Source organism: Natrix helvetica, assembly GCF_964273705.1.
Source record: "Natrix helvetica genome assembly, chromosome: 13".
In the NCBI taxonomy this organism is placed as follows: domain Eukaryota; kingdom Metazoa; phylum Chordata; class Lepidosauria; order Squamata; family Natricidae; genus Natrix; species Natrix helvetica.
Genome location: NC_138557.1, coordinates 9,866,166 through 9,878,677, shown reverse-complemented (window position 1 = coordinate 9,878,677; position 12,512 = coordinate 9,866,166). Strand labels below are relative to the sequence as shown.

At 40.5% G+C, this 12,512-nt stretch overlaps 1 protein-coding gene across 2 annotated transcripts in view; it reads right to left on the bottom strand.

Moving 5' to 3' along the window:
* CLUAP1 (clusterin associated protein 1) overlaps window positions 1-9,367 on the bottom strand; it is a 53,574-nt gene extending 44,207 nt beyond the window's left edge. For both annotated transcript variants that reach the window (XM_081966104.1, XM_081966105.1), the window contains exons 1-3: window positions 9,229-9,367; window positions 5,090-5,201; window positions 3,453-3,537 (exon numbers count right to left, since the gene is read on the bottom strand). In XM_081966104.1, coding sequence (XP_081822230.1) covers window positions 3,453-3,537; window positions 5,090-5,201; window positions 9,229-9,250 — 219 coding nt within the window. In that variant the 5' untranslated portion in view covers window positions 9,251-9,367. The remainder of the gene's footprint in view (window positions 1-3,452; window positions 3,538-5,089; window positions 5,202-9,228) is intronic.
* Window positions 9,368-12,512: the final 3,145 nt, after the last annotated feature.

The window sequence follows — 12,512 nt, the reverse complement described above, 5'->3', positions numbered from 1 at the left end:
TAGATGCCAGCATGGAAGATGATGATTGGAACATGTGATGGATTTGTGGGTGTGGGGATAGATCATGAACTTTCAACTGGGTGGAATTCCAGGATGTAAATGAGAGTTGGAATTTTTCCATAGAGGTGCTAACTTGCCTGTAGAATAAATTGGACCTTTAAGGATGTTTTGCCTTGGACAATGATTTATTTCTGCATGGTATTTAGAACCCTAACAGATGGTTTAATGGTGGACAGGATCGCATGGCTTGAACTCCTGAACAGAAAAGAGGGAAATCACAGCTTCCAGATGTTGGGTGAAGAAGAGAAGGAAGGACTGAGATGCTGAGTCCCTGGTTTTATGCCCTCTCTGGCCTTTGATCTTCATCTTGTATTCTGATCGGTTGTCAGACTCCCATGGAGCCATGCAGGGGAAACTTTCTAGGCTGCGTTTTGAATCCAGGTTTGGTTGAGTTCTCAGATGCCATGTGGCGAGTTGGGTAAAGGGCCAATATTATCATGCCTTAATCCCATCACTCTGGAGCTGAAGGGGAGAACTCTTTATTATGTAAAGTGAACTAGCTCAGGATTTAATGGCTCATTGACAAAGGGGGATGGGCAGGAAGCTACAGGGAGTTATTCTGTCTTTATAATATGTTTCTTCCTTTTTTTACATCCAGAGAAAATTTCTGCCTTTTCTGTATTTCCTGGGATATTTCATTTTTTTCTGGGAGAGGGCTGGGTGATAACTTCCTACAGTGTCATATTCCTTCTAGGATCTTTGGCCTGCCACATTCTCTATTATTTTGCTAATAAACTAATGCTGTTTCATTAGTGGGGTAATTGGGAGGGGGAATAGTAAGGAGTAGAATTGAAGAATGTGTTGTTGTCAAAATAAAACATTCCTTTCTAGAAACCCAAGGTCATTCTTTGTCTCTGCACCTGTCCGGAAGTGGATTTGGTGGAGATGCCAGCGTGGCAATGGATGATTGGACCATGCAATGGGACTTGTGGGTGTGGGGGGCAAGATCATGAACTTTCAACTGGGTGGACACCCCAGGAAGTTTTCAGATTCAGGTTTCCACAGATGTGCCAACATGTCGCTCTTAATAAATTGGAACTTAGAGCAATGCTTTGCCTTGGACTCTGATTTAATTTTGGATGATATTTGGAACGCTGACACCTATTTTATATATTTATGTATTAAATTGTATTGTATCTTATCCTATAACTATTTTTATTTTACCTTACTCTTAAATTGTTTGCATAAGATTTTATTGGAGATATGTGTTTGAACCCTGTGCTTTGATATGGCCTATAGGTAAGCTATCCTATCATAGCAGCTTTGGAAATCATAATTTCCATCCTATCATAGCAGCTTTGGAAATCGTAATCTTAATTTTCCGTGGCTGAATCCAGCTTCTCTGATTCCAATCCTATACCCTAATAATACATCAAATATGTTTTATCCCAAAACGGAAGTAGATTTCAGCGAGATCCTATAATTCGAATAGAGTAACACAGGCAAGAAAAAGAATGCTTGAGCAATGATTCATCCCATCCCGTAGCAAACGCCGTCTCCACCAGCCAGTTCCTAATTAACCAGAAGAGAAATTCTGCACAGGAACTGTATTGCTCTAGTAACTAGAATCTAGTTCAACGAGGGTGAAATTTATGGCTGATCAGATCTTCAGTTAATTGGCACATCAATTTTGCCCATACCACATGGCTTCCTTTTTTCTTTTTTTCTTTTTGGCAGAGGCTGCAGCACTCTTGCTGTTAATGGGATCACTTGTTTGAAAAGGACCTTGCTTTTTCAAAAGCTCTTGCAAGATCCTCAATGCAACCCAGATCCATTAAAGTGCGATTATTCTATTTGGGTTTTACTCCCTGGTTTATAAGGCATAGGTCAATCCAATCAAACATCCCCCCGCTCCCGTGTGTGTGTATCTATATCTATATCTATATGTATGGGGATGAGGAGCCCAAGCTGTGTTTGATAAGGGAAGAAGGTATAGGATCATCGATTAAAATGCCTGATGTAAAAACAACAAAGCTAATTACAGGTGGGAGGTGGGTGGATGGGCCTATCACGCGTGCAATGGTCCAATTGATTAACATTGTATAAAGGCAGGTATCTCTTTAATGGTTTTTAGCACTCTGACGATGTTAGCAGTGGCTAACAAAAGCTCAGTGATCAATATATTTAAAAGTTCCGGAGATCGTAATGTCTGGTTCTTTTATATCTATATCATCTATATCTATATCTATATCATCTATATCTATATCTATATCATCTATATCTATATCTATATCTATACCTATACCTATATCTATATCATCTATATCTATATCTACTGTATATCTATACCTATATCATCACTATCTCTATCTCTATCTCTATACCATCTATATATCTATATCTACAGCTACAGCTACAGCTACATGTATGTTCCAGCATAACTCTGGAACGCCTCGAGCAATTTCAACAAAACCTGGTACACAGATGACTTGTTCTCTGGAAACAAATACTGTGGGAGTATGACCACCCCTAACATCCTTCGGGTGTGTGAGTTCTGTTACAACCTGTTGTGCCTTCAAATGGCTTCATCTGTGCTACCGTAAAATGGCTTCTACTGTTCAGCGCAGTGGAGTTGCCATGGTAACGGCTCCACAGTACTCCACAAGGGGGCTCCCCCTGGGGAGGGGGAAAATCCAACATTACAAATTATGTTTGGTCTGGATATTTCTCCCCTATAAATAAATAACCCAGACAATGCTGACTTATCAGCTAGTATATATAAGCGAACTAATTGTCTCCTGCAAACTCCAATCCCCTCTCGCTCCTCTTTTATTTCCTCTGGGAGGGGCCATTCATCGTCCACCGACCCCTGTTCTTTAGCCCGTTGTTGCCTTTGTCTGGCAACTCTGTGCGTGTGCACACTGGGGACAGGCTCCAGCTGTTCGTCTGCCTTGCTGATGTCTGACTGTGAAGGCATATATATATATATTACTAAAACTTCTAATATATTTTGGAAATTAAACGAGGAATGTGCATCCCTGGGAAAAGCCAACAGGGAAGGAGGAGAAAATGTTCCTTCTCCCCAGTACTATTTACCAGCCTACCTATCTGAGTGATGATGAATGCAATCTCTACCCCAGGCAGACAGTCATGAGAGATTCAACACATCCGTTGCATCTCTTTCCATGTAACTCATCTTATACTAAGAGACACTTCAGCATTATTAGTCCCAGGACTTATCATCAGCTTCCGTCTCAGCCAGAGAATTGAGATCCAATTTTCAAACCACAGGGCTATTTTAATTCCCTCCCTCCTCCCGCGTATGTGTGTGGGTGTGCTTGTGCGTGTGTATCTGAAGTGTTTTCATTCAAAAATTAACTGGAGAGCACTCTGGTACTAAATTTCACATTCTGTATTTGACCCTTCAGGGACATTAAATAAATAAAACTCACCATAAACTGAGCAACAGCCTTAATGAAAAAAACTCGGTCCTGTTCTGTTTCAACATCGGAAGGGATATCAGTCTGAGGCTCGTATCTGCAAAAGGAAATAAGATACAGAATTCAGCATTTGGGGTTTTACCAATTAGGTAGATTTGTTGTTACAGAAGTGGCTAGTTTATAACATTATGTAAAAGTAAAAAGTTGAGATTGGATGTTAATGCCACATTCAGCCGCACCAAAGTCAATTTGCTGCATTGGAAGTCAATTTCTTTTCTTTTCTTTTTTCTGTTTTCCCCTTGCTTCCCCCCACTCTTTCCTTCTCTTTTCCCTTCCCTGCTATTTACGTTTGCATTTTCTTTGTATGCTATATAAGATGGCCCAGTAGTTAGAATGCAGTACTGCATCCTAACTCACTGCTCACTCCAGGAGTTCGATTCTGATTGACAGAGGTGGGTAAAATGAGGACCCAGATTGTTGGGGTATCATACATTTTAGTACTCGTAAGCATAATATTATTATTCATAGTTATTACATTTCATTTTCATTTCATATTGTTTAAACATATCTAATACTACCACCATTCCATTTCTGAACCTCCCTCTTATTATTATACATATCTTGTTATGTTAGAATATATATATTGTTGTTCCCCTCTTGTTTCTATTTCTATTCTAACTTTTATTCATGTCACCATTGTATTCAAAGACGTTTCATTTCTGTTTTCACTCTTTCACCTGCTTTATTATTCAGATTTGCCTTATTTAATTCTTCACATCTGTATAGAGTTTCATCCTTCATTCTTTCATTGTTCAGTGTTTCAATATACAATTCTAATATCAATCACAGAATCATTTGAACATATAGGTAAATGTAAAGGTTCCCCTTGCACATATGTGCTAGTCATTCCCAACTCTAGCTCAGTTCAAATTGGATCTGACCGAGAAGGAGGCTCAGCAGAAGCACCTCAATGAGGACTACGAGCATAGGCTTTCCAAGCAGAGGGAAGACCTGCAGGAGTGCAAGGCCAGGTACCGGTACCTGGAGGCTCAGTGGGCTGAGATGGTCAGCCAGTTCCAGGCCATGATGCAGTCCCACTGGAACGAGGCCCTCCGGCTCTTTGCCACCAGCAGCGCTTCCCTCCAGCCTTCGCCCAAATCCCCGTATCACGAGGCCGAAGCAGACATCAAGTTGGAATCTCTGCTCCCCCTCCGACCCACAAAAAGACCCCAAAGGGGAAGACTCTCTGCAGCAACACAAGTGTTCATTGCATGTATCCGGCCAAGGGGCGTAGTTTGAGGACCCGCTGATTTCCCCCCCCCCCCCAATATACCTTACCGAAATCTATTAGAGGAAAATTGTTCTGATGTTTAATTTCAAATGCAAAACAAGCTGAAAGATATTTTATTCTCAAAAATATGTTTGAACTGCCACAGAGAAACAACAGAGAGTTTAAACTGACAATCAAGCATCAATATTTTTTAAAGCGTTGAATATATTTTGTTCGCAACCTTTTTTCCCCCCCAACTGGAAACCTTCCAGAATACTTCAATTTCCATTTTAAGCTCTTTCAGAAAGCTGCAAGCATTTCACGAGAACTGTGAGTGCAGTTGCTGATATTTATTTTCAAATTAAAGCTAAGTACCAACCTTTTCACCAGCCAAAGGAGTATTTCTGAAACCAGCATGAAATTTGGAGTCCGAAAATTCTCCATTGAGATAAGCCGGGGATAGCCCAGTGCCCTCATCATCTCAGTAAAATCTTTGGCAAAAATAAAAAATAAAACAAATAGGAAACCTTTAATAAATCCAAGTACATTGCATCTTAACTTTCTTCTATGCTGGAATGGGAAAATTGCATTCGATATTCTGCTAAGAGATATTCAGGAAGAGTACAGACAGTCCTTGACTTACCACCACAACTGAGGCCAAAATTTCCATTGCAAAGCAAGACTGTTGTTGAGTGAGTTTTGCCCCATTTTACGTCCTTTCTGGCCAGAGTTGTTAAGTGAGTCACTTCAGTTTGTAAGTTAGTAACATAGTAACACAGTTGTTAAGTGAATCTGGCTTCCCCATGATTTTGCTTGTCAGAAGGTTGCAAATAACGATCCTTTGCGTGACCCCAGGATGCTGCGATTCTCATAAATATGAGCCAATTACCAAGCATCCAAATTTTGATTATGCGACTAGGGAGATGCTGCAACAGTCACAACTGTGCAAAAGAGCCCTAGGTCACTTTTTTCAGTGCTGTTGTAACTTCAAGTGGTCCCTGAACAAATGGTTGAAGTCAAGGACTCTCTGTACACAAAAAGATGGACTACAAACCTATACATAAATTCACACGTATGCTCTAAAAATGCTTGGAGACTGCCAACTACCCTGTTTCCCTGAAAATAAGACCTCCCCGGATAATAAGCCCAATTAGACTTTTGAGTGCATGTGCTAAAATAAGCCCTCCCCCCCCAAAAAATAAGCCCTCCCCCCAAATATTGCAACACAGCAGCAGCCATGGGGTGACCACGCTCGCCACCGCCTGCACAGAGGTGGATTTCTGCCAGTTCCAGCCAGATTAGGCGAACCGGTAGTGCGGCAGTGCATGTCAGATCTTGGTGTTTCGAATAAAATGACAAACCACAACATGAATTCCCTAACTGGGGTTAACCAAAGCTGGAAACGAGCAACGCAGCTAAGGCAAAAAGGAAACAAACCACATTATGGATTAGGGCAGTGCGTGAACTCCGGGAAGGCAGAACGGGAAGCAATGAGCCTTTAAAGGGATTTTCCCCCAAGGAAAGAGCAAAAGACGAGGGCACTAAATGAGGGCAGCGGCAGAGGCTTCACAGCATAAATCAGTCTTCATGCTATGCTTTGAAGCGCAGCATGCCAACACATGAAAACGAAGTGAAGCAAGCGGCAGGCTGGGGGCTGAATTCTGTGCAATGAAAATAGAGTTTGTTAGAAAAGGTGACTCAGAATTGGTCATAAGCTTCAGCATGAGTACCGTGAGTATGAAAAATAAGACATTGCGATGGGCTGTGGGCAGTTTTTGCCCATTTATGAAAAGCAGAATTATGTCAGCCTTTTGTTACGTTGTCTTAAGGTGTGGGTCATAAAATGTGGGCTGTGAAAACATCTACAGACCCCTCACATCCTGGACATAAATTGTTTCAACTCCTACCCTCAAAACGACGCTATAGAGCACTGCGCACCAGAACAACTAGACACAAGGACAGGTTTTTCCCGAATGCCATCACTCTGCTAAACAACTAATTCCCACAACACTGTCAATAATTTACTAAGACTGTATTACTATTATTCTCTTCCTTCCTAGTATCTAACTCTACCCAATTATGACTATATAACCATGTTGCTTGTATCTTTCAATTTATATTGTTTATATTTTTTCCTAGTACGATTTGATAGCTTATTAGTAACCTTGACAATCACTAAGTGTTGTATCTTTTTATTCTTGATGAATGTAGCTTATTCTCCTTATGTACACTGAGTATAAGACAAATTCCTTGTGTGTCCAATCACACTTGGCCAATTAAGAATTCAATTAATTCTATTCTACTCTACTCTACTCTACTCTACTCTACTCTACTCTACTCTATAAATTATTATGGATACTTTTAGAGACCATACCCTGCGGTTGCCTACTTCCATATGCAAGTAGTCCTCAGCTTACAATGGCATTTGGGACCAGAATCTCCGTTGCTAAGGAAGGCTGTTAAGTGATCTGCACTTGTTTTTGCCATGGTTGTTAAGTGAATCATCAGGTCATTAAGCAAATCCTGGGGTCATGTGATCCACTTTTGCACCCTTCTGGCAAGCAAAGTCAATGGAGAATCTGGATTCGTTTAACAACCATATTACTAACTTAACAAATGCAATGGTTCACCTAGCCACATAAATGTTGGGCTCAATTGTGGCCGTAAGTTGAGGACTACCTTTACAAAACTAAACTAATCCAACTTTGTTCTTTATTGAGACCCCGTTTTACTTCAATTCGCTACTTTTTCCGCAGTTTATTTTTTATTCAATTAATTTATATAGTAGCTTTATTTTTGGTTGCCACAATGTAAAAAAGATGTTGAGACCCTGGGAAGAGTGCAGAGAAGAGCAACAAAGAGGATTAGGGGACTGGAGGCTAAAACATATGAAGAACGGTTGCAGGAACTGGGTGTGTTTAGCTTAAGAGAAAGAAGGACTATGGGAGACATGATAGCAGTCTTCCAATATCTCAGGGGTTGCCACAAAGAAGAGGGAGTCAAGCTATTCTCTAGGGCACCTGAGGGTAGAACAAGAAGCAATGGGTGGAAACTAATCAAGGAGAGAAGCAACTTAGAACTGAGGAGAAATTTCCTGACAGTGAGGACAATCAACCAGTGGAACAACTTTCCTCCAGAAGTTGTGACTGTTCCAACACTAGAAGTACTCTACTCTACTCTACTCTACTCTACTCTACTCTACTCTACTCTACTCTCTATTCTACTCTATTTTTTATTTGACTTGGTTAAACATGTGTTGTGAGAAATAGGTCCAACCTTCAACATATTAGCTTCATGTGGCACCAGCATTGATCTGATCATTGCATCCCACCCACCACCCACCTCCAAAATGAGAGTCTCTTCTTCTTTGGCCTCTAATACAGGAAGACAGACTGACTCGCTTCTTCAAAATAGATAAAATTTCAGACACAAACTAAAATCCAGGAGAGTTCATTTTCTGACTCTTTTCATCAGATGGGTCCTTAGAGGGAGGCCAAAAGTGTACCAGGGGCAAAAGGCATCCTTACACATCATTGATCACAATTTCATTAAATTGAGAGACTCCCAATGACATCTGGGGACGGATGACAATTAAACATGGGAGAAAGCAATAGAAAGCAGAGATTTTCATCATTTTCAGTGTTGAGAGTTGGGTGGCATGCAAGTTTAATACGGTTATTGGTATTAGCGTTATTTTAATTTAGGAATTGAGCAGTTTCTGCAAACCTGATGCCCTTCATATGTTATATATATTTCTCTTTCTCTCTCTCTCTCTCTTTTCTTTTTCTCTTTCTCTCTCTTTCTCTCCCCCTCTCCCTCTCTCTGCCTCTTTCTCTCTGTGTCTTTTTCTCTCTCTCTCTTTCTCTCTCCTCTCTTTCTTTCTCTCTCTTTTCTCTCTCTCTCTGCCTCTTTCTCTCTCTTTCTCTCTGTCTCTTTTTCTCTCTCTTTCTCTCTGTCTATCTGTCTCTTTCTCTCTCCTCTCTCTCTCTCTCTCTCTCTCTCTGCCTCTTTCTCTCTGTCTCTTTCTCTCTCTCCCTGCTTCTTTCTCTCTGTCTCTTTCTCTCTGTCTTTTTCTCTCTTTCTTTCTTTCTTTCTTTCTTTCTCTCTCTCTCTCTCACACACACATACACCATGCTGACTGGGGACTATGGGACTCGACATTATCTTTAAGCTTCAAGGAAAAAAACAGCGTTTGTTATTCTGGATGCCTGAAGGCGACCTCTAGATGTCAGCAGTGAGCCGGGATTTGCCTGGCGTTTCTTTGCTGCCATCTGTGGTGGGTATGATTCTTGCAGGCCAGTTGTGTTAGCTAGCCCTCCTGGGACTCCCACCTGCCAGGGTTGTTGTGTGGATCAAAACGGAGGGAGGGGCCGTCATATACGCTGCCCTCAGGTATTTGGTAATGGGGTGGGGGGTGGGGATCATGGCTCGGGTGATTAAATAATGGAATAAATTAGAGGGGGCTCGCTTGGGATTCTACATCGGAGCGTCCCACCCCCATCGCCCCGTTCGACTCACTCCGGAGATCGCGGAAAGACATAACGACGTGCTGCAAGTCCGTCGGCCGATTCGGATCGTCGGGTAAACTTCAACCAGGCTTCGCGGCGGAGTAGGCCGCGGCGCTTACGTAGCCATAGCAACGGGGGCGACGGTGAGCGGCGGGGCTCAAGCGGCGCGGAAGGCGGAGCCGCGGCGTCGAACGCCCCGCGGGCAGGGAAGCGAATGGGAGGCGAAGAAGAAGGCGGGGCTGGCTGGAGTTGGGTCTGTGCTGCCCAGGCGTTTAATGGGAGTGTTTTTAAAGATGCGCCGAAAGCAAAGAGGCAATACAACTAAACAAAATGGAAAAGAGTTTGGAATATGAAGACAGTCATCTGAAACAGCATTATTCCTGAGATTAGGGTGGCTCTGATCCTGCCCCAGCTTGATCTGAGCGTGTCACTGGGTACGTGATTTGTTGAAGTCCATTTGGTTGACTTGAGAATAGAGTAGAGTAGAGTAGAATAGAGTAGAATAGAGTAGGGAAATAGAATATAGAATAGAATAGAATATGGAAATAGAATATAAAATATAGAATATAGAATAGAACAGAATAGAATAGAACATGGAAACAATATAGAATAGGAATAGAATAGAATATGGAAACAGAATAGGAATAGAGTAGAGTAGAATAGAATAGACTATGGAAATAGAATATAGAATAGAATAGAATTTGGAAGAGAATAGGAAAATAGTAGAGTAAAATAGAATAGAATAGAGCAGAGGAGAATAAAACAGAGCAGGAAAGAACAGGAATAGAATAAAACCGGAATAAAACAGGAATAGAATAAAACCGGAAAGAACAGGAATAGAATATAATAGAATATGGAAACAGAGAATAGGAATAGAGTAAAGTAGAATAGAATAGAGCAGAGCAGAGGAGAACAGAACAAAATAGAATATAACAGAACAGGAAAGAATAGAGTAGAATAGAATAGAATAGAATAGGAATATTAAGATAATATTGAAATTAGTTGGGTTGCTCACACACAGATTGAGGTTGTTTGTATTGTGATTTTAAAGGCAGTTATTCCCCCAGAGTTGCTCTTGCTTTATAGATCGAATGAATAGATCAATAGCCCCAACCCTGGTTAGTTTCTGAGCCCAGAAAATGTCCCTCCTTTCATTTCAGCACTGGCAAGTGGACAGCGCCAATTCCACTTCTGGCCATCCATTTTCTAAAGGTTTTTTTTTCAAGAGGCAACTGGACTTTCTGGTTTGTCTCTGAAGACATTTTGATTTTCATCCAAGAAGCTTCTTCAGATGAGAAGCGAAACATCTTCAAAGGAAAAAAAAACCCAGAAAGTTCAGTTGCCTGTTGAAAAAGTCCCTTTGGGACAACCATGATCTGGATGTTGGAGAATCTCCATAGACATTCATTTTCTACTTCCTCCAGAAGGTTCCCAGTGACCAAGGTCAGCCCCTAGAGTCAACATCTGGATTCTGCCCAATTCTAGAACCAGTCTTAACATTTATTATTTATTCATTTGTTCAATATCTATGGCCACCCAATCAATGACTCTGGGTGGGTTATAGTTCATACAATATATTACAGTCAAAAGTTTCCAACATTTATTGTTGTATGATTGGTCTACTCTAGTAATTATTGTCAGAGGTATATACCATTTGAAAAAAAAATATAGCAATTGTCTCTGAATTGTACTGCAACCTATAAGTCAAAGACAATTGCTTTAACATATTTTTTGTATAAGGATTTGAAATGCTTATACAAAATCCAGCTTATCTACTGGGACATTCATTCAAATGGCTATTGAAGAAGAACAATAAAGTGGAATAAATTAAAAACGTTATGATAAAGTGGTTGTAAAACAAAAGTAATTACAGTATAGCAGTGGGGAAAAAAAACTATAGAAAAATCATTAAAATATACTGCATTTTAATGATTTTTCTATAATTGGTTTCCACTACTGTACTGCAATTATTTTTGTTTTACATCCACTTTATCATGACGTTTTTTTAAATTTATTCCACTTCATTGTTCTCCTTCAATAACAGTTTGTATGTATTTCTGAATAAGTGATCTGGATTTTGTATAAGTATTTCAAATGCTGTCATCTTTTCTGTTTTTCAATGCTTTATTACATTTAGAATGCAAACAATAGGCAAGTGCAATGGTATTTATACAATAGGAACTGGAAGCTATTAACACTGCAACCGTGAAACTAAATTAAACCTTTCCATATAGAAAATTGAAATCCGGTCATATTTCTCAAAGTTCCTCCTTCTTGCTTGAGATCACTTTTTCTTCTTCCAGCAATTTGTAATTATCTCAACCAGGGTCAATTTCCACCTTAGTTAAGGAATTCTTGCTGTACATAGGAAAAGAGCAAGTGGAACTGGTATGTGGAGTTATGTGCATCATCAGTTTAGAATCATTACATTGCCACAAATGATCCAAGTCCAATCCATCCTTGAATCTGTTGACTGTTATCTGGTGACAATTTAGCACTGAACTTTAGTTGACTATATTCTTGTATGCAGACCTGAACAAATCTTCTGTGCTGCTATATAAGAGCCTTGGTGGTGCAGTGGTTAGAATGCAGTATTGCATGCTAATTCTGCTGACTGCTACATATACCCAAGGATCTGCTCTGTTAATGGTCAAGGCAAATTGATGCTAGAGGGTCAATGAAACTCAAGGGAGAGCTGGATCTAGGTCTCTTGTGGAAGCTGAGCAATTCCAAACTGATGATGTGTTTGACCCTCCCTCCAGCTCAGCCTGGTCATTTCCTTACATCTCCATGCCCCGCATGTTGGTCATTTGGCAACTGGCCCACACATATCACATTTGCACATCTCACGGTCACGTAACTGTACTCTATGACATTTTTGCCCCAAAGTAGCATTTACCACCTGGTTTTAGGCAAAATCAACCCATAGCAAGCCATTGGTTTGCTTAATAAGCAGGGTATTCACTTAATGACTGCTGCAAAAAGCTTACAAAATTGGGTCGGTCACATGGGTGACCCATTTTACAATGATCATGAGTTATGACAAGAATGGATAGGCTCCATTCTATTCTATTCTATTCCATTCCGTTCCAACTCCTATTCTGTTCTGTTCTGTTTTGTTCTGTTCCGTTCCATTCCTTTCCTTTCCATTCTAAACTCTAACTCCTATTCTGTTCTATTCTATTCTATTCTATTCCATTCCATTCCATTCCATTCCAAACTCTAACTCTTGTCCTGTCCTGTCCTGTTCTGTTTTGTTCTGTTCCATTACATTCCTTTCCTTTCCATTCTAAA